General features: G+C 38.9%; 1 protein-coding gene across 1 annotated transcript in view; it reads right to left on the bottom strand.

Moving 5' to 3' along the window:
- Positions 1-492: 492 nt before the first annotated feature.
- NKAIN2 (sodium/potassium transporting ATPase interacting 2) overlaps positions 493-21,023 on the bottom strand; it is a 301,830-nt gene continuing 281,299 nt past the window's right edge. The window contains exons 5-6 of the mRNA XM_027632229.1: positions 11,095-11,176; positions 493-6,545 (exon numbers count right to left, since the gene is read on the bottom strand). Of these exons, the coding sequence (XP_027488030.1) occupies positions 6,536-6,545; positions 11,095-11,176 (92 nt within the window). The 3' untranslated portion in view covers positions 493-6,535. The remainder of the gene's footprint in view (positions 6,546-11,094; positions 11,177-21,023) is intronic.

Below are 21,023 nucleotides of genomic sequence, written 5' to 3'. Positions count from 1 at the left end.
ATGAAAACATTTGTCAGAAATTGATGAATGAAACAAGAAGAAGGAAGAAAAATGATAGTACACAAACCCTCCAGAGAGCAAAATAAACAATGTAAGCATTTGGTAAATAAATCCCTGCAGAACTCTTAGAAATGACTCACTGATTAATTGAATCAATCCATCAACCTTTTGTGATTGCATCAATATACAGTCCCTTTGATGTTGTTCTTCTTCCAAAGCTACTGTTTTAAATGCTTTTAAGATGTAGGATATAATATAATACATAACTATGTGGAGCTACCATAAATTAATTGGATAATCTAGCGAGATATAATTGGCTGATTCTTTTACTCAAGTCTCATATGTACATGCTTAAACTAATCATATCACCTCATAACCATACTCCAAGTTCTCGTTTCCCTGCTCTTATTTTTCTGAAATTTTCTGGCACCCACTTTTTTTATTAATTAAAATTTAACAAATTTAACAGCAGAGTGAGACACTGAGATCATATATTTTCTTTTTTTTTTTTAAATTAAAATGTTGTCATTTGTTTACTTTATTTAACACATAAACTCTTTGCAGAAAGGACTGTCTTATTTACTGTGTTCATAGATTGCACCATGCTTGTACATCCAGTAAGTATCAGAAATTATAATTTTTGTATACTGAATGCCCATCTAAAAAATAAATACTTGAGACTTTGCATCTCTTGAGAGGAGGGATAGGAAAAACTATGTAAAAGAGGGGGAAACTGTAGGTGGCTTTGTATCCCCACCATAAAATATACTCACATAACAGATATGTTTGTGTGTAGATATGTGTGACAGAGTGAACTGAGCCAATGTTTACACAAAAGCACATAGATGCATGGATACTGAGAATCCCATGTAAATGAATTCAATTGCACATACGTACACGCTCTCCTAGGAACAAACATTCACCTGCGTGCACAGAAACCAACCATCCAAATGTTTGCAAGAAGGAAAAAACAACCCTGAGAGAAATTCAAAGAGATTGAAATGTGAATCTAATCCAGTCAACATGTTCACAAACACATTTTCTAAGAATTTTCTTCCGGTTCACCTGTGCCTTTTGTAGCTCTGGATATTTATGACTGTCTACGTGCTCAATGAACTATAGCTTCGGCAAATGTAATTGAACATGTGAAAATGATTCCTACTGGGACTCGCCGTACCTCATAGCTTCCGTAATGCTGCCGCCCTTTACCCTTCTGTTAAGTGTCTCCCTGCATCTGGGACCTTTGTGCTTCCTCATCTTGTCATTTTGCAGATATCCACAGTGATACTGTCCTCCATGACTATCATCATCATTATGTAAACAGTTGGAAACAATAGATGTTCCAAATAGAAGCATGTAATTTTGGGAGAATATTTGGGACTGTGTTCAGGAGGATGGGGAGAGTGATAATGGGACAAGAAGGTGGTGACAGGGAGAAATAAATTAAATACGTATGAAATAGCATTCTGTGTGGCAGAACTGGAGACTCTTGAAGAGCACATGCTGAATATGAACATGCTGCTTCATGTTTAGCTCCCCATAGCCTATTTCTCAGCAGGACAATGGCAAAGCTAGGAAAGTGATTAGGTATCAGGTGGCAGCAAAGACCCTTTTCCACTGGTGGATGCAAATATATGGCTTTTGTACAGAAGAATTAATTTTGAATCAGAGACAACCACAAACATTAGTTTTTTTAATTCTTAGGTTTCACAGTGATCCTACCTATCCAAAATAATAATCCCAAGGCATTTGGAAGTCCCAAGAGCTAAGTCTTATACTCAACAGAGAGCAGAAAAGACGGTGCTTTTATTGGACGCAAGACAAAAAATCTCTGAAGTGATCTTGGCAGAATTTGGAAGACCCTTGTGAAAGACATTATCTGTCTCAGTTGATTTCTGAGAGATAAAGGAAAAGTTCATTTTAAAAGACCCTTCTTTTGCACATATGGAGAGAGATGTGCAACAAATGTATATATGATGCTACTTAGAATTTCACATTTGGTACAATATCTTTCTTCTCAGCTATGCAAAGGTCACAACTCTAACTATCTGCAATTGCCTCTTTTGGTGAAGATCTGAACAGAGCAACTTGTCAGAACATGAGATCAAACAGAGCTAATTTTTCCAATCCATGTCTGGGAATGAAGCATATTAGTGACTACAGGAAAAAAGCTCTTTTACTAATTCATTCTGTGCTGCACCACTTCTATACATGAATGAGTAACTGCAGTCTAAAGGGCACTTGCTTTTATGCATGGTAATTACATTTAATATTGCACATAGTTTGGAGCAGACCAATTAGCATAACAACTGCCTACATCTTTCTCCAAGGAGAAGTGGACAGAGCACTGTTTGCAGTACTGCTATGCATTGGTCCTTCAATAAAACCTGGTTTACCTTTAGTGTCTGTCACCAGTCCACAAGTGCTGGGAAGCCAGATTCAGATTAGCTAGAAAAAAAAGTCCATCAATTTCACCTCAGCTACTCATCAGTAGACAGTCAGCAAGCAATACATACCCATAGACTATTCATGGGGCTTTCCATCTTTGTGGAAAAATCCTCATCTTCTGAGCATTTGCATTTAAAAATAGAACAGAGGACTGGCAATGAAAATATTACAGGCTGGAAGGGTCCATGGTGTATGGAGTTTTGCTCTGGCTACTATCAATGTTCTTAAACAGAAGGTAAGCGTGCAAGTGATCAAAACCTTCAGACACTGAGTTAATAGCCATTCCTATTTGGAGACATCCAGGAATCAATACATACTGTGCTAGACTTTGCCAAAATTCTGTGCAACAGTACAGTATTGCAAACTTAAATTAAGCAAATGGAGCACAAATCTTTTCTCCCTACTTGATTGAAAAGTATCACTTGCACTATAATGAAGGCCTAAAAAAATCCTAATGACATTAATTAATACACTCTCTTTCTAAGGACTTGTCTTAAGATAGTATGACCGACTATCTCAAAATGTATACTGTTCTGCTCCACCTTTATTAAATTACCTCAGGCATATATGTGTGAACTCTATAAACATTTCACAATATTTCTTCATTTCAGTGTAGGGGCAATAAATGGCATATAAAAGAATATTAATGCAGTGGAAATATCCATGTTACATAGCTCCTTCTTAAAAAGGATTATTTTTGTAATACTTAACACTGTTGGCCACTGTATACGTATCATAGGCTTAAAATTCCTGATGAGTGCACAAAACCAGCCCTGCTTCCTAAGTGAAGAGTCTGTTGCAGTCAACCTTGTAAAGGAAACCTTTTAGTGTCAGTGATAATGAAAATACCTGCTACATACGACAGTGTTAAAATGGTGTCATGACCTGGCAATTTCTATTCAGTGCTGTCACATCCATGCACTGCAGAGATCAGGATTGTCATCATGTAAATGTAATAGGATTATTTATCCTGCATTGTTGCTCAGCTGGTAACAGTAATTCTAAGTTTCCCGTAAGTTGTGAATAGCAGCAGGGGGCCATGAATAGCTTGGAAACCTATATTTTTTCCATTTATTTTTTTTAAAATGCAAATTACACTAGTAAGTCAAAAAAATCACTTTTGTTAAAAATACATTCAGAATTAACAAATGCCAAAAAGAAAAGAAAAGAAAAAAAACCACATTTGGATTGTATCTCTTGCCTTCTGAATATTTTAGTTTATAACAAAAGCCCAGCCTAGAAAAATAACATTCTTTACTGGATTTTGAGGAGGATACAGCTGTACAAATCAAAAGTGCCATCCAGATATTCTCACATTACTGTGCTCTAAACTGCTTCCAGAAGAGATCTGTCCACTAATCATTTAGTTGAGTAGTCAACAGTCCTAATTTTTTAAATGGTGGTGCTCTAACTGCAATTTAAGCAGGGTTATGAATACCAACTTCATATAGGTAAGTATGCGTATATATATATGTATACTGTGTGTAAGCGAGTGTGTGTATCTACTCTATATGTAATATATGAATACACATTTATATTGCAATCTGTAGTAGTTTAGATGTGCTTCCTATTTCCTAAGCATTTTACAAACATTAACAATTCAGACCTCACAAAAAGCCTGTGAGGCACATATTATTCCCGTATTATAGATGGGAAGACTAAGACACAGAGAAACTAAGGCCAAAATTTTCTAAATTAAAATCAGGCCTATAAACTACATGTAGACACTTCATTAAATTGTCTGACTTCTAAAATTGCTAACTAGCAGTAGCTGCTGTTCCATGGGAAATCACTGAGAGGTATGAAAAATTATCGTCTGAAAATTGGATTGCTGCTTAGGTGCCTAAACTGGTTTCTTTTCATGTTAAAAAGCGATTTTTATAGAAATATCATCTTGATTAACTGGTATACAGGGAAAGATAAAAGAACCTGTTATGACATTTTCATTCCATTTAAACCTCTATGTTATGTTTAATTCTATACATCTGCTATATTTAATACTACATAAAAGTAGAAACTTTTGAAATTTTTCAAGTTATGGGAAATTTCATCCTGGCACTTGGAAGTTGCATGGGGTTTCCAGGGGGTGAAAAGCAGCTCTATCCAGAATGAATTCAGAATTTCAGGTCCCCAAGTATGAAAATTTAAATTTGAGATCCAAATCAGCAGTGAATGCTTTATGGGATCAGGCCTAGGGTATGTGCCTGTTTCATGCAGGAAATTCCCAGCAGTATCTGAGACAGGAGCCCTTGGTCCACTGCATCAGAATCTTCCTGGGTGATGCAGCCCCCAACAATAATTATTCCTGCGTATTTTATATACATAGACATACACACACATTCACACACTTACATATATATATATATCTATCTATATAAATCTCACTGAATCAATGTAAGCATAGCTTCTGAACATGTCCCATATCTTGCTTTCACTGTCCCTCTGTCACTGTCCAGAGTTGCTGCTTGTGACACTGTACATCCATGCAGACACAGCAAAGGGCACTGGTTTGTACAGGAATGAGTGAGTGGTGTGAGCACACAGGCCTTTGGAGCAAGGCCTTGGCCAGCAAGGAAAAGGGAGTTGCTCAGGTGTACCTCAAGCTTTTCCAAGTGTTGGCCTTTCCTCTTGCCCTCAAAACCTACGTGGTCACCTCAGGTGTGGTAGGTGCGTGCGTTTGTCTATGCAAGGTCTGAGCAAAGAAACAATGACAATCCAAGTTTCTGAAAAACCTGAGCAAAGTATTGGGTTTTCCTAGTGAAAGCCACCTATGTTCTTGAAAATACAGATCAGCTGTAGAATAAAACATATGTTCCTAGGAGTTCAGAGTATTTCATATACACATTGACCTACTAGCAAAATTCCCAAAGGCATCTTGTTGCCAACTACGTAACAGCACAGGTTTTTTTTTTTCAGCCACAATAATACAGGAAGATAAAATACACATTCTAACACAGAACAGATCCCCCAAATATACCCCAAAAAGGTCTTCAATATTTCTTCAACTCAACTAGTGCCTCCTTGCCCTCTCCAACTGAAATCAAAAAATAAAATATGTGAATCCCTTATGGTGCAATTAGGAAAAAAAAAGCTCACTTACAGAGAATTTTTTGTTGAAATTAGATATAAAAGACTGAACGTAGCTAGTACATATTCAGTTGGCCTTTGTTGATAGAAATCTGCAGATGTCTCTGTAGTTAGTAAAAGACGTTTAGAGATAGCTATAAAAGCACCTATAGTGCGATAAACAAAACCAGTGGGATTAAAGAACTATTTCTGCTGCGTATTTCCAGTAGGTTCAATTATTAGTTTATGTTACCCCTTTCCTCACCCTGACCCCCCAAAGGTCTTATTTCTTTCTTTCTTTTTCTTTTTAATCATTATAAACTGTTTCTTGACCACTGTGGAGTCTCAAAAGTAAAGCACTTATCAGACAGCTGGCAGTTTTCTACTTGGTCGCTCTGGAGCCATAGAGCAACAGAGCCTTATTCCCTGACACCAAAACAAAGCAAAACCAAACAGAAGAAAACCACTGACTTAGAAATTGTTCAGAATTAACAGCAGCATGTTAACTTCAGAAAGCTTGCACGTAGTTTCTCTAATGTGCAATGCAGTTGGGTTAAGGCAAGTATGAACTGTACAGCCTTCAGGGCAAACAACACGCTGTCTATTGACTTCTGCTGCAAGGTCATCCTGGTATTTCAGTGTCGTGTTGACTAAGGAGACTCGATGCAGCCAGAAGTGTGAAGGAGTCTCCAGAAGCACCGAGTTCATGTCTTAATCCAGATGGGTCACACTGGCGGTGGCCGGGATAGGGAAGAGATAAAAGATGTCACCAATGCCTCTGCTCTGTCCCTCTGGTGCTGGGAGGCAGGAGGTCCAAGGTGGGGGTCTGGGGCATCTCCTTTAGTACCTGTTAGAAAGAGGGGCTGAAAGTCTCTTGTTTTCAGTCTCACTGTTCAATCAGCTTTTATATTTTTCTTTTAGCAGAAAAATTGGATTTTTTTCTCTTTGAAGAATCAGGAGGCCATTCTGAAACAGTTTCTTTGACAGTGGTCTTCCAGCCCACCTTGGGTAGTCCCCATGTTTACTTTGACCTAGAAGAAAGACAGAAAAAGAACAATACTTATAATCCACCATATACCTATCTGATCCCTGCCCTGCTGCTCTGGCGCCCCTTTGCAAGCAAGTGTAAGCAACAAACCAGTAACAGTTCAGCTACACATAGGATGAAGTGGACCGAAAGACAAAGTATTTGCTCAGGGAGCTGCTTGGCTCTCTCTGGAACACTGTCAGAGAAGTCAGCACAGGTTTTCTAAACAATCCTAGATAGGAGTTATATTTAATTATAATCTTAACTATATATCTACGGGTCAACTGGAAGATGACCTGACATATAATCCATCAGATATGTAGCTGTCTCTGTAAAAACAAGAAGTGACACAGTATGAGGACAGAAGGGCTGAACTGCAGGAGCGGGGGAAAGCCACCCTTGGCTCGCTCGCAAAGCAGGGTGCATGTGAAAGTGCCACAGCCCTGTACACCTTACAGTGTTGTCCCAAACCCATGTTTTGTGACTAAAGCTTTCAGTCTAAAATGGACAAGATGTTGTTTGTTCATAATCAAAGCTTAGCTGGTAGTTTATTTAAATGAAATGTTGTCCATGAAGTCTGAATCCCACAAACATGAGGACATCATTACCCAGTGGATTTCTGCTGCATGAACTTGCTGAGTGTCATGGTGGTTATATGTGAGCTGCCGGTCTTAGTGTCTTTTTTGTGTTTCATTTCTGCTTTAAGTGAATGGTAAAGTAGGTAGCACCTTCAGTATGTGCAATTATCTAGACAAATATCTATATGTGTGTGTGTGTGTGCGTGCGTGTGCATGTGAGTATATATATTGCAAATATTCTTAGACTTCACAATGGGAGGAAAGCAAGCTTTACTTTTGGGCTACACTACTTTTGAGCAATTTCTTCAGTGCATTAGGCATCAGCATCAGACACGCATGCTTTTATTTTTGGTTCACTTCTTCTTTTCTTCAGCAAATAAGTTTACTGTGAAGAACATAAAGATCTCTCTCCCCTCCCTCCTTCCTACTGTTTTTAGAACAGTGATCATGCAGTGCAGTCTTGATCCACAACTACAACGGTGTTTATTCATGTGCAGCAGAATCAGTGTCAGGGAGTGTTTAGTCACCTTCCTCGATCACCTCCCAAGAGCAGAATTTTCTCTTGTCAATTGATTTCCGCCATCTTATTGTGTTCTTCTCCCATGGTCTGGAAATGAACACTGGCATCTCCAGCACAGAATGCCAGGAAGCTGCTTTTGAGTACATCAGCTGTGGCCACACTGCAAGGAGGTACATGAGCATCGGTTCTGTCCCATTCTGTTCAAAAAGCGTATTCGTTTTGAAGGGACTGTCTAGGCTTCTTGGCTTGTACAGCATAGAGCACGCTGTTGGCACTTAAATAATAAAAAAACCCGATTTATAACAGGTAGATAAATGTCACGATAAGAATTCTCCCCCAAAACATCAATGTTTTATTTAAAACATAATTTTAAATTGAATATATTTTTCTCTTTAAAAAGTAAACTTATTTAAAATAAATATGAAATTGGAAGAGATGATAAGGAGAATTGTGATTGCAACTAAAAGCCTAAAATATAGAGAAAACACCCCAAAGTGAGCCCAAATCCAATATTTCTAGAGTACTCAAGGAAATAGTAGCCAGAGATAGTCACCTCAATTCACTATCTACAGAAAATGTTTCTTTTTCATAAATCAAGATTTTTTTCCTGTAAGTATCCTTTCATTCAAAGTAGTTTCACATAACTGATGAAATTCCACACAAATATACTGTGTGCATTTAAACTGAATTGGAATGTTCCTATAAATAGAGCTTGATTGATATCACAAATAAAAAGTAATAAATCTTTGGACAAAAAAGTCCTGACACAATAGAAATGTAAACATAAGAAGCCTGAATAAATCAATATAATTATTTGCACATGTGAGTTTGTGTAGGTTCAATAAAACCTCCAAATTAACAAAATGAAGTGCTAACTTCAGCACACAGGATGAAACTGGTTACAAAACTGTGTGTCTTAAGAGTTAGCAATTACTAAACCCAGCATTCCTTCAGGATAATAATTAAATCGTTCATGTATAAGACAGTTAAAATTGATTTGGATGCAAAACTGTCTAACTTGAATAGAAATAAAAGTTCGTGTTGATGGAATTCTGTCAGTGCAATCCTCTAAATCAATTCACATCAGCCAGCAGTACATGGATGATGACTGAGACCTACCACGCAATTCTGTATGTCTTTAAGATTTGTACTAGTTCTGTATATGAATTGATCTGGTAAATATATAAGGGCTTCTCTGTGCTGTATTACTGAACTACATTTTGAAATTTGTATGTTGACAGAATCTGTACATCATTAGAAGCTGATATTGTTTGGTGAGTTCTTCAAAGCTGAGGCCATATCTTCTTCCCTTTTGCAGCATGCCTAGCACACGTATTGGTACTACCACAGCACAGAAAACAAAAGAATTGATATTGTGGCTTTGGATATAGTTAGTAATCAGATGATTTAAAGGCAAGTGTCTCCTATTTCTCTCATAAATCCAGAGCTCCACATGAGTTGCACCCAGTGTGAGCCTGAATACTAAAGGATGCAGAGGTGGCAACAATCTCTCTTCGTAATATCTTGATCTTTTGCAGGAATTAGATGGGATGATGCTTAATATATCTTCTGCTGCTACAAGAAGATCAAACCTTGACTTGATTAGTTTGATGTTTGAATTTGTCCACACCTGATGGTCTGCCTATATTTACAGAGCAACTGCGGTGTAAATACATATGCATGCGTTCCTGGTGTGCCTCAGCTGTAGAAAACAGAGAGGTATTACTAAATGCTGTAAAAGCCTCTTAAGGACAGATTGTAGCAATCTGTCAAATACTATACAGTCAGAGGGAAACGTCAAATGTCATTGAGTGCGGCTGGGACATGGTAATACTTTTGTGGGTTGATTGGGCAAAATGTCAGCTCACATTCTGATTTCTGTCTCTCTGTGAAGATGGTAAAATCACCTATACTCCAGTGAGAATGCAGCAATAAGATAGAACATAGTTTGCATGGATTAATCATATATCTCTTCATTTCAGCTACAAGCTTAAAAATGTTGCCTTCTTTTTTTCCACAGGTCTAGCTTTCTTTCCAGTCAGTATGAAAATACACAGAAAATGCAATCTGTTCTTCTGGAAGAAACACTGAGAACATAAAGAGAATGGGATAATATCTCAGCTAGAGGGCTCCATATGTTGATGACAAGGTATGGTGTACTGAGAAAGAAATAGGATTAGAATTGTTCTAAGTACCTATGTGCTTCATATAATACTAGGAAGGAAATAACATTTTCTAAATGCGCAGCACTGTGCCAAAAGTGCAGGTGAAAAATGTTTACTTGAGCACAGACAGATGGGAAGCTGAAGTTAAGACAGCATTGGTGATATGCACTATTGTAATTTGAGATTATTAAAAAGTTGCTTGTAAAGATCCTGAAGGGCCCAATCCTGAACACTACTGCAGACTGATTGTACCATGATAAAGGAGTAAATGCCACTTCCATGCAAAAATATACTAATCAATTAACAGACTTGCTTCCACTACTCATAAAAAATGAAATTGCATTCAAGGGTGAATGGAAGTGTATGTTGCAACACCTATTGTTTGCTTGAATTTAGTTATTTTCCTCAAAAGAGATGTTCAGAAGAGAAACAAAAGAAAAAAAGTAAATGTTGCCCTTTTGTGAACTCTTCAGTGCTATGCTTTTAGTGTGTGGTTATTGATGGCAAATAAAAAATATTCCAAAAAGCTGCAGCAGTGAGGCAAGATTTATCTGGGCAGTCAGGACTGTTCTGAATTGCAGTTGGCATCAGTACAAGAAATATTTAGAGATGATTATTCCTGGAGTAGTCTGTAGTTGGGTATTAGCTCTAGTGTGAATATACCCCAGTTGTCTGTATGAGCGGAGATTTGATTACTCATTTAATTCCCAAATATATCAGGTTGCACTCTGGGATGGAGTTGTCACTCACTGGTTAGGTAAAATACTGTCTTCTATTCAAATTGATTCTAAAACTCCTATGTTGTTACATTTGTTTTGGGTTTTTTTAAATGTGGAAACTGGAAAGGAGGTACAGAAGTGCTTCGGTGAACAGATGCTCTGGTAAGACAAATGTTAAATGCATCCACTAAATTAGCAAGTTGCTGAACTTTTGATAAATCTTAATAAAACCCCACTTTTTTTTCCAACCAAGGTTTGTCATATCTGACTAGTTCTTTTTTTTACACTGAATTCTCATTGCTTCTGAGTGGAACCTGCTTGAATGAAAAAAGGGAAAAATCAGGTGAGAGCTGGGTGTTATTTGAATAACTGTGACACATGGTATCCTGCCCCAAGAAATCACTAAAATTCAACAGAAGAGCAATGTTGGTGCTTAAGTGTAGCTTGAATTCAGTTCATCAAAAAAGGCTTCTGCGCATTCTGAATTTTTAAGTCATGCCATCTTTCAGCTTAATGATCCTTTAACATCAGCCTGCCACTCTGCCGAATATCTTAGAAGTTAAGTACTTACATATACATGGGCTGTAGTTGTAAATGAGATGTCTTCTGTGGACCTTGATAGCCGTAAGAGTCAAATCCACCTATGAAGTCAACTGAAAGGGGGAAAATTGCTTGCATTAGCAACATCTTTTCAGAAGTGATAGGCCCTATCATTCAAGAATCACTCAGCACAAACATTATTTTTTATGAGTCCTCTAATAATCTCTTAAAATTAGATAAGCTAATTGTGAAGATGCAGAAAAAGCCTAAAAGAAGAAAGGCAAAGTCCCCTGTTTTTCCTTTTTAAACCCACAGAAAGACAATATAGGATTTATAACAGCCATCAGAAATAGCCACACATTTTTCAAGCAGACCACCTCACTGTAATACAAAAGAACATGCTATTCAGACACCACAAATACTGAAACCCATGATTTATTGGCATGAATACATTGCTTCTGACTGTGATTACTACTGTGTCTGGGTTCCTGTCATACCATTGATGTAGAGGAGAGAACACATTGATCAAACTCAGTCTGAGAGAGAGAAGTTTCTCTGATTCCTTGCTTTGACATTTGGATTGAAATGCATGAACAGAGAGTTGGAACAATTTATCTGAGCTTCAGAGATGAAACTTCTTAGATGCAAGGAAACCTATTTCTCTCAAGGCACTGAAGGTCTGAAAGAAGGTTGTAGAGTGGGAGTTATTTATAAATTCAAACCATTGCAAGTTCCTGATGGTCTTTGCATGCTTGTTTTAAACAATTTCCAGGGAAATTCAAGCTCACCTAAGCTTGAGACCCCTGTTTCTCTGCTATAATACTTTCTTTGCACAGGTAAAATGGTGCCCTTTTCTTCCTTTCTGTCCCAGGAGACCCAGCTATTGGCTTTTAGGGGTTCTTCGTGGGCAGTTCTCAATCCTGAAAAATTATCTCTTATGTCAGAGATGTGAATTTGACTTTACTTTGATAGAAAAGGGCCAAAGCTATGGAAATGCATTTTTCACATGTCTTGGACACTGCTACTGACAGACTGGATCTGTGTACACTAAAAGCAGAAAAAAAAGAAAAGGTTCTTTGATGGAGGACAGCTTCTTGTGGATCTAAAATGCAGTAACAACCACAAAAAAATCCAAAAATTACTACCCTTGGTTTGAGAACCTCCACAGTGTTGGAATACTTAAAACTTGCATTTATAAGGTTATTTTATACTAAGGTACCCCTCAATGTGTCTCACACTTAGCCAAACTTATCAAAGCATTCATATCCATCCTAGACATGGTACAAAAATATCAAATTCTTGTACACCTCTGTCCTCCATTTACTTTGCAAGCAAAGAGCTATCAAAACACTAGACTGGATGGGTACAGTACATTGCAACCACACACTTGTTCAGCCTGTCATCAAGTAATTCTTCAGTGGCAAGAACAGTCCCTGCAGAAATAATTCATCTGACTCTGTTCACTGTGGCAGCATTATGCATACTCGTATCCCAGAATGACATGTTACTAAATTAATTCCTGGTATCGCTAATGAAGGAGGTTCTATAGTCTCTCTGTGTTGCTTTTTCCTGTACCTAACTTCTAATATCTAATTTAAATGTAATTTCCTGAAAATTAACTACTTTTCTGCATTTTGGCCTTTTCTCCCTATAGATATGAAGAAGAATGAACTTTTCTTTTTCTTTTTTTTTCTCTTACAACTGCTTTTAAGCATTTTCAAAAGGTATTTCATGCTATCTCTTGTTTCCAGGTTTAAGCAAACCTAGTTCTTTCAAACATTTCTCACAGCTCATGTTTTCCAAGCCTTTAAATTTCAAAGCCTGAAGATCCTTCCTCAGTCTACTTAGGCTTTTCTTACAGTAGAGTGCACAAATCAGGACTAGCTGGGCAACTGCCTGTAGTTTCTATACACTACCTGGAATAACTCAGTTTTGGTTTGTTTAGTTTGTTTAGTTTGTTTCCTTTTTACCTTGTGCTTTTTTCTGCTGTGGTGTTGTTTGGTTTGGTTTTTTTCCCTAATTTCTTTTTTCAACAGCAACGTACAAACACTTAACAATCAGATCTTTATTTTTATGTTTTGATACGAACTGTAGGTCTAGCCAAGTAGTCCATGTTTTATTTGAAGATGATTCATTCTTCCCCACAGGAGTTCTTTTGCACTTATCTGTACTGAATTTCATCTTCTTGATTTCAAGCCATTTCTCAAGATCATTTTGACTTCTAATCCTATCTTCACTAGAACTCCAGTCTGTTTTAATCTGAAATTTTACAAATGTTCTCGCCTCTATCCTCCTTGTTGTTAACAAAAATAATGAAGAGAATTATTTCCTTACCTGAAGTCCCAGTGGGATCCAATCTGAAATGTCATCCCATCTGGTTTATAACTACATTTCAAATAGAGTTTTAAACAATTCTACATACAACCTATGATGGTTGCATCTGAGCAGTACTTCCCTGTCCTTCTTACAAATCTTCTATAGCATCAAAATCTTGCTAAAATCAAGATAAATGTCATTTGTTGCTTTCTGCTTATTCACTGTCTACAACCATCAGAATATCTATATCAAAATGTGATCATGTCTTTGGAAGTATACTAAGTTTATAGGCACAGAATGAAGAAAATTGTTAAGTGAAATGCTAGGCTGGGAGGAAAAAAACCCTCTATTCAAATACAAAGATTGTAGAAAAAAAATTGGACATATCTTTGCTGCATATGGTTTGTTGCTTGCTCGTCCCATTTTCTTTTTTTTTGGTCGCTCTTGATCCATGTGATCACAAGTCAGAAAATACCTGTGTTGGATTGAGTGTCTCACTGTTGTCAGCCCATGTCACTTTACAGAGGTTGCTTATATACATTAGTCCAGCTTTCTATTTCTTCTGTACTTTCCTAGACCCTTCAAGCAACTGGTAAACCATTATTAGTAGGCTGCAGGTATAGACACTCTGTTTTGCAGTTGTGGAGCAAAAGGTCTTGAGGGTGACTTTAGGGTTGTTTCCAGAAAGCTAAACCAATGTGTTAAGAAACAGATTTCTTTGAGCAAAATGAGTTTGTGTGGGCACAAGAGAAAAATGCATGCCAAATATCTCTTCATGCATTATGGTTTTGCCCTGTTGCAGAGTAATTGTTGCACGGAGTGTTAACAAGCCAGATTGTCAAGCGACAAAGAAGGTAAGCTCGTAGAGACATTTCTGTGTTCAACTCACTGTGAAAGTTCCCGTGTGTGTAACCAAATGATAGTGGGGCAGAGAGTACTACTGTGACCTCATTGTAGGTATACAATGGCTTTTTACAGACAACAACAAACTTTGCAAGGTAGGTAAAGGGAAGTAACAGAAAGTGAACTCCAACACAAAAGGATTTCATTAATTTCTTTGTAGCAAGCTTTCTTCATGGTGGCAAATCCTGTGGTGTCCAGAGTGTGCTAAAAGCTCCCTGTGGACTCTAAACTAGTTTCTTAAAGCATGCAGAAGGTTGCCCTTTCTGCAGGCATTTTATCCTGGCTGTGCCTGAAAGGTCACTAAAAGTGTCATAGAACTCATACATCCCTGGCAGCAGTAACATTAGATGAATAAAATAAGGCTCATTAGCTGAATCAGTACAGAGACTTCTATCCTTAACCTCATGCGTCAAACACATTTTTGACTAGTCTATTTTATATTCATCTTAAATGTCACTGTTATCACAAGTGGCTTTTAGGTCATGTTTTTCTTTAGTAAAAGCACATGTGAATATGCAAGCAAACAGGACCCTATTCCTTTTGTGGTGGGTTGACCCTAGATGAACATCAGTTGCCCACCAAAGCTTCTCTATCACTCTCCCCCTCTAGTGGACAAGGGAAGAGAAAATACAACAAAAGGCTCATGGGTCAAAATAAGGACAGGGAAAGATCACTCCAGCAGTTATCATCACAGGAAAAACAGACTCAAATTATTAACAAAGAAAAGCAGGATAACGAGAAATAGCACCAAATAACAAAATACCTTCCCTCACCTCTCCCTGATTCCCAGGCTTAACTTCACTCCTGATTCTCTGCCTCCTCCAACTGAGCAATACAAGGGAATGAGGAACAGGGGTTAGGGTCAGTTCATCGCATGTCATCTCTGCTGCTCTTTCCTCCTCACACTCTTTCACTACTCCAGGATAGGGTTCTTCCCATGGGAGACAGTCCTTCACCAACCTCTCTAATGTGAGCCCTTTACACAGGCTGCAGTTCTTCATGAACTGCCCCAATGGGTCCCTTCCATGCAGTGCAACCCTTCAGGAACAGGCTGCTCCAGTGTGGGTCCCCTGTGATCTCACAAGTCCTGCCAGCAAACCTGCTCTAACATGGGCTCCTCTCTCCACAGGTCCACAGGTCCTGCCGGGAACCTGCTCCAGTGTGGGCTTCCCAAGAGGTCACAGTCTCATTCAGGGTACACCTGCCTACTCTGGCTTGGGTTTCTCTATGGTCTGCAGGGGGAGAGCCTGTCTCACCATGTTCTTCACCATAGTCTGCAGGGGAATCTCTGTTCTGGTGCTTGGAGCAACTCTTCCTCCTCCTTCTTCACTGACCATTGGGTCTGCAGAGTCGCTCCTCTCTTATCCTCACTCCTCTCTCATAGCTGCAGTTGCACAGTAACTTTCCCCCTTCTTAAATCTGCTACCCCAGAGATGCTACCACTGTTGCTGATGGGCTCAGCCTTGGCCATCAGTGGGTCAACTAGGAGCCGTCTGGCATCAGCTTTGTCAGACGCAGGAGAAGTTTTAGCAGATCTTCACAGAAGCCACCCCTGCAGCCCATCCAAAACCTGGCCATGCAAAACCAATACACCTTTGAAATATTGGGTGCTGAGATGTTTATTTTCCTATCTGGACTTATAGGATAATAGCAGTACTATTTATCTGTAAAATGTATTATAAAAAATTCAGAGTATTTTCTTCTTTTGCTGATGCTAAGTAGCTTGTCAGACACATGACTGTTGTTAAAAGTGTAACACAGACAGAACATATGACTCAAAATAGGGACATATTTTCTATTAATATGCACCCACGGGGATGTGAAGTTTCAGCCTCAGCTCGTGGTCACCGTCCTCACTGTTTCTGGTGTATATATCAGGACAGGATGAGAGGCATAAATGGGTTTCTCATTTTTCATTTCTGGAAGTCTACGGTATATAGAGGGACCATTAAAATGGGATGCACAGAAAAGACCCCATTAGCATGAATGTGATATAGAAGAAGGTTTTTTTTAGAAAGTTTACAGTGAGAAAAATTAGAGCTGTTGAAATTAACAGATGGACAAAGAGGAAGAATTGAGTGTGGAATAAAAGCAATATCTTTCTGTAGAAAGCAAAAGGAAAGATACTTAAAAGAAACCAGATGACTAGACACTATTCTACTTACAGAAATTTTTCTCCCTAAGATATAAATACAGAAGCACAAAGATTCAGGTCCTCAGCTAATATATATGTTGATAACTTCAGTGACTTCTGTGAAGCAATGGTAATTTACATTAGTCTAGGATCTCACCCAAAGGATCCTTTCGGGCATACATGTATAGAAATGTGACTGACTATGACTTTCCTTGCATTTTAGTAGGCATGCATAAAGCAGCGCAGACTAGATATGAAAAAATGTAGAGTTTAGGAATGGGGAGGGGGATGAATGGCTTTATCTGCAAATAAAAGGAAAAGGAAAGGTTGGGAAACAACCAACTTGGCCCACCTGTGACCTGCAGTATGGATGATTTCTTGACTGCTTTAAAATCCTCTTCTAGCTTTGTTCCTTTGCTGTGGTTGTTTGTTTTGCTGATTATCTCATCCCTACCCTTGGTGCATGAGGGCCTACCTCTCACCATGGTGAATCTACTGTCAGCACTCAAAGTCTGCCTTCACTACCACATCAGTTTCCTGCCCGTGGCTCCTCCTTTAAAAGTGAAAATGTCTTTGATAGCAATTCTGTATTAAGGGTGACTTCGCTCACTGATTCCTCTCTTTTGCTTCACTTTGTCCATCTCCTCGATGAAGTAGTTTGTCTCCTCTGGCTCTATTAGTTCTAGCCCAGAGACCCCCACCATTTCCTCATCCACATCCCTCGTCCCATCTCCAATCATTTCTCTGCGCATCAACTCTTCCATTTTTTGTACTAACAAACTGATAAAGTAGTACTCTTTTCTTCAGGTTGCCAGCCTTTTTCACTTCTTTTACTATTAATTTCTCCTTCTCTCTTACTACAGTTACAAGAATTTTGTTCTGTAAAACAGACTTTTTCTCGTGATCCTTTTTTTTTTTACATTTCTTCCCTAATACAAACACATGTAAATTCCTTAAAAAAAAAAAAAAAATCAACTCCACCCTTATCCATGCTTGTCCTAGTTTTTCTTCCACACTCCACCCCAGATGATTTCAAGCAGTTTTTGGAGCTACTTTTCTCCACTTCTCTTAAAGTTTTACTCCCATCTTGTATTCTGTCCTTTGCACACAGCTGGAACTTCAGTCAGATCACCTCTTTCTGTTCAAATTTAGGTAAACACAGTCCTCTCTCTGGTCATCCAGACAACTTTCATGCATTTCTTTTTCCTGAACTGTTTGCCCTGCTGGCCTCCTCTGCCTCCTCGGCAGGTGCTCACCTTCCTCCTCTCATCATTCTTCTCCTTTCTTGCTGCTTCTCCCTCTAGCATGCTGCTGGAGTCCAATGAGCAGTAATCTCTGCCTTTTATTTTTCTCCACCTCCTGTAAACTGGGTAATTGCACTCACAAACACAAATTCTGCTGTCGTTGGCTCTCGGAGGTGTCACGGATTACCTGGCTTGTGCTCATTCTGCTCCTCCTATACAAACTTAAATCTCAGCTTGTGTCTGTGATATTTACCCATGGATAATTAACCTTCAGTTCCAGTTCTGCATGGCTAACGTCAGAACTCTCAGCTGCTCCTCCCTAACCTTCTCTGCTGCCCCTCATAGTGAACTTATGTCCTCAAGTCTGCCTATCACTAGAGGATATAAGTTTGATGTCAACTTTGGTGTGGGCTGTGCATGATTTAATTTTTGGAGATTATTTTTGCATATTGAAGAAGAAGATTCTTCTAACTGTTGACACAGCTACAACATTTAACCAGGGTTCCCAGTGTCAAACACCACAATTGTTCCCATTTTATTTTTCAACTCACCAAATATGGAGTTAAGCTGCAGGGATCACCTCTTTGCCTATGTTACTCTTCTCTGCATCCTTCTACTGATTTAACCTTCTATATTACATCAAGTATAAACTAAATATTTTTACATTTAAAGCATTTTGTAGATACTCAACATCAATCTCTCCTCCTTCCAGGTCTAAAAGCTAAATTCTGCCCCCATGCCACCAGCTTGACCTCCATACTTGTAGAATTTTCAAACAGTGTCTCTCCTTGTTAGAGTGTCTTCATAAACAATTCTCTCATTATTTTTCCTAAAACTGTTCTTTGCTCTGTTGGGAATAATTAGGTTGCCAACACCCTTATACTGTCTACTTCAGTGAGTAATATTTGCTCCTAGTTTCTTTGTGCCCAATTTCTGCCTGCGCCCTTCAGTTGCCCGTTGTCTAATACACAGATTGCAAGTTCCAAGAAACAGGACTGGCATTCATACGTGTACAATGCTTGACATTATGGTAGTCCTTAAATATATTCATGAATCTAAAGCACTAAAGTAATATAAAAAAAAAAAATTACAATTACCTATGCTAGAGATGATACCATTTAAAAAGAACTAATGACCAGGGAAGTGTATGTGCATGTTCACATGGATGCTTTTTACACATGCATGTCATGAATGGATGTATTTCCCACGTGGTATAGCAGAGAGAGAATATGTAGTGTACATGCACTACATCTGACATGTGAGGTCTTAAAGACTTGGCTCCCTGCACTCAGGCTTCGGAAGTGCTGCGATTAAGCTTCAACACCACAGCAAGGCACTCCACTGCAGGTGTAGCTGGGAGGAAGGAGAGATGTCAAACAAATTACAGCTAATAACACCACTGGAGGCACTGTTAGTGCAGAAGTCAGTATGTGAGGCAAGACAGAGCTGTGTACAAATACTAAAAACTAGTAGCTAAAAACTGGCCACATTGAGTGGAAAAAAAAAAATGGAGGGAAGTAAATTAGGTTTGGTTTTAATAAGTTTGGAAATGACATACAGGGACAAAATATAAAAGAACATATGGGGACACCCTTGTTCTTGCAGTTTTGCCAGTATCCTGCTACCCACCTCTCTGTTTGGTGAAGACATTTCCAAACGATTTAGTGCTGCTGCCTTTTTATGCTGTGAGCATGGCCTGGTGGCTGTTCCACAATATAGCACACAGGAGGAGGTTTGCTTGAATGCAGTCTCCATAAAGTTTGTTTACAATGATAATCAAACATTATTGGTCTTTGTGCTGAGTACACAGTGATTTAGGCTCTCAGAAGAGCATAAAGCCAAACATTGGGGCAGCATGGGGAAGGAGGCATATGCCAGAACATGGAGTTGTGCCCTTCCTGCTGTCACAGGAGGATTCAGAAACAGTGTAAGGACTTGGACACAAGGTCCAGTTCTTGCAGTGCAATGGAACAGCATTTTTGCCAAACAGCCAATAATGTAGGGCCTGTAAGTGCTCTTAGCTAATCAATTTGCAAGGTGAATAATAAACCCTCAGATTTTTAAACTGTCACATCATGGCATTTCTGAGTTTTACAATGGCCATAGAAGCAGCAAAGGGAAACCCCTACACAAATTTTGACGCAGTTTCTCAGCTCAGATTCTGCCCCACTGCCCCTATTTTCATGATGTTTACTTATGTAATAATCAAAATTATTCTGTAATTTTTTGCTTCACAAGGGCTTTTCCTCCAGCTTCTTCTCCTCTTATTGTGTTTCTTGTTGGATAAGACCCTGCATCATCTTATTCTGTCTCTGTTTCTGCTGATCCCCTCGGCTAATTCTTTGATCGGTCCTTCTGAGACAAGACATGAGACTGGGGAGGTATGCAGGTTTGTGAAACCTAATGAGCATGACCTGGTGTTACTGTCCTTATAGAGGTACCGACAGGGATCTCTGCTTGTTACTCCCAATAATTAGGACCAAGCAGGGATGCAGATACTGCATTCAAGGTGAGCCCAGCTCATGGTTGTACTCAGCAGAAAATAGTAAGATGAATGGTGCTGAGGTTCCAGAAATTAGACGAGTCAAAAATTAGAACGAGTCAAGTTCTCAGGTGGAGAAGGGGTCTGGTCGGAGGCATGATGTGCTCTGGAGCAATGACTTGGCAAGGCAGGGCTGCCCAGCAGCAGGAACCATGTTGAGGAGGTTGGAACCAAGGCTGCTCATGGCTTAGCAGAAATAAGATGAGATGAAAGTAGCCAGGAGTACCCAAGCAAGGGCTGGGAGGCATCACTGAGTCTGCAGTAGCTGAAGGCAGAAACAGGACCAGGGACAAGGCAAGCAGGAATAAGAACCAGAGGCCAGGAGGAAATGGCTGGAGCATAGCTGCAGCAATGAGAAATACAGGATTGAAATGGTCAGCACTGCATTTTATAGCTGAGAAATACAGCAAGCCACCTGTCAAGCCTGTACACCTGGAAACAGGGTTGCTGCTTGACCCCTGCAAGGCTTTGCAAGGCTTGTCCAAACTTGCAGTAGGGCTTGTCTGATGCTCAGTAAAGAGCTTTTAAAAGACCTCCACTCAGCTAAAAGAACAATATTACTCTGAGCAATATATTATTTTTCTAAATTGGACAGACCTGGACATTGCTGACAATAGCCATTTGCTTACAAATTTTCATGCTTGAGTGCTGAGTAAAAAAATATAGCCTTGCAATATAGCTTTTGAGTGATAATCATTCTGAAAATTAAAGAAAATGCGGGGTAGACTGAATTATTATAGAAGTTATCAGATGAGTCATTAGGAAAAATTGTTCTTAGCCAGATCACTGCTAAAGGCAAGCAATAAAGAGAAGAAAAAGGA

The sequence above is a fragment of the Corapipo altera genome, unplaced genomic scaffold (assembly GCF_003945725.1).
Source record: "Corapipo altera isolate COAL_440 unplaced genomic scaffold, ASM394572v1 2b, whole genome shotgun sequence".
Taxonomy (NCBI): Eukaryota; Metazoa; Chordata; class Aves; order Passeriformes; family Pipridae; genus Corapipo; species Corapipo altera.
This window is presented reverse-complemented; position numbering and strand designations above follow the sequence as displayed.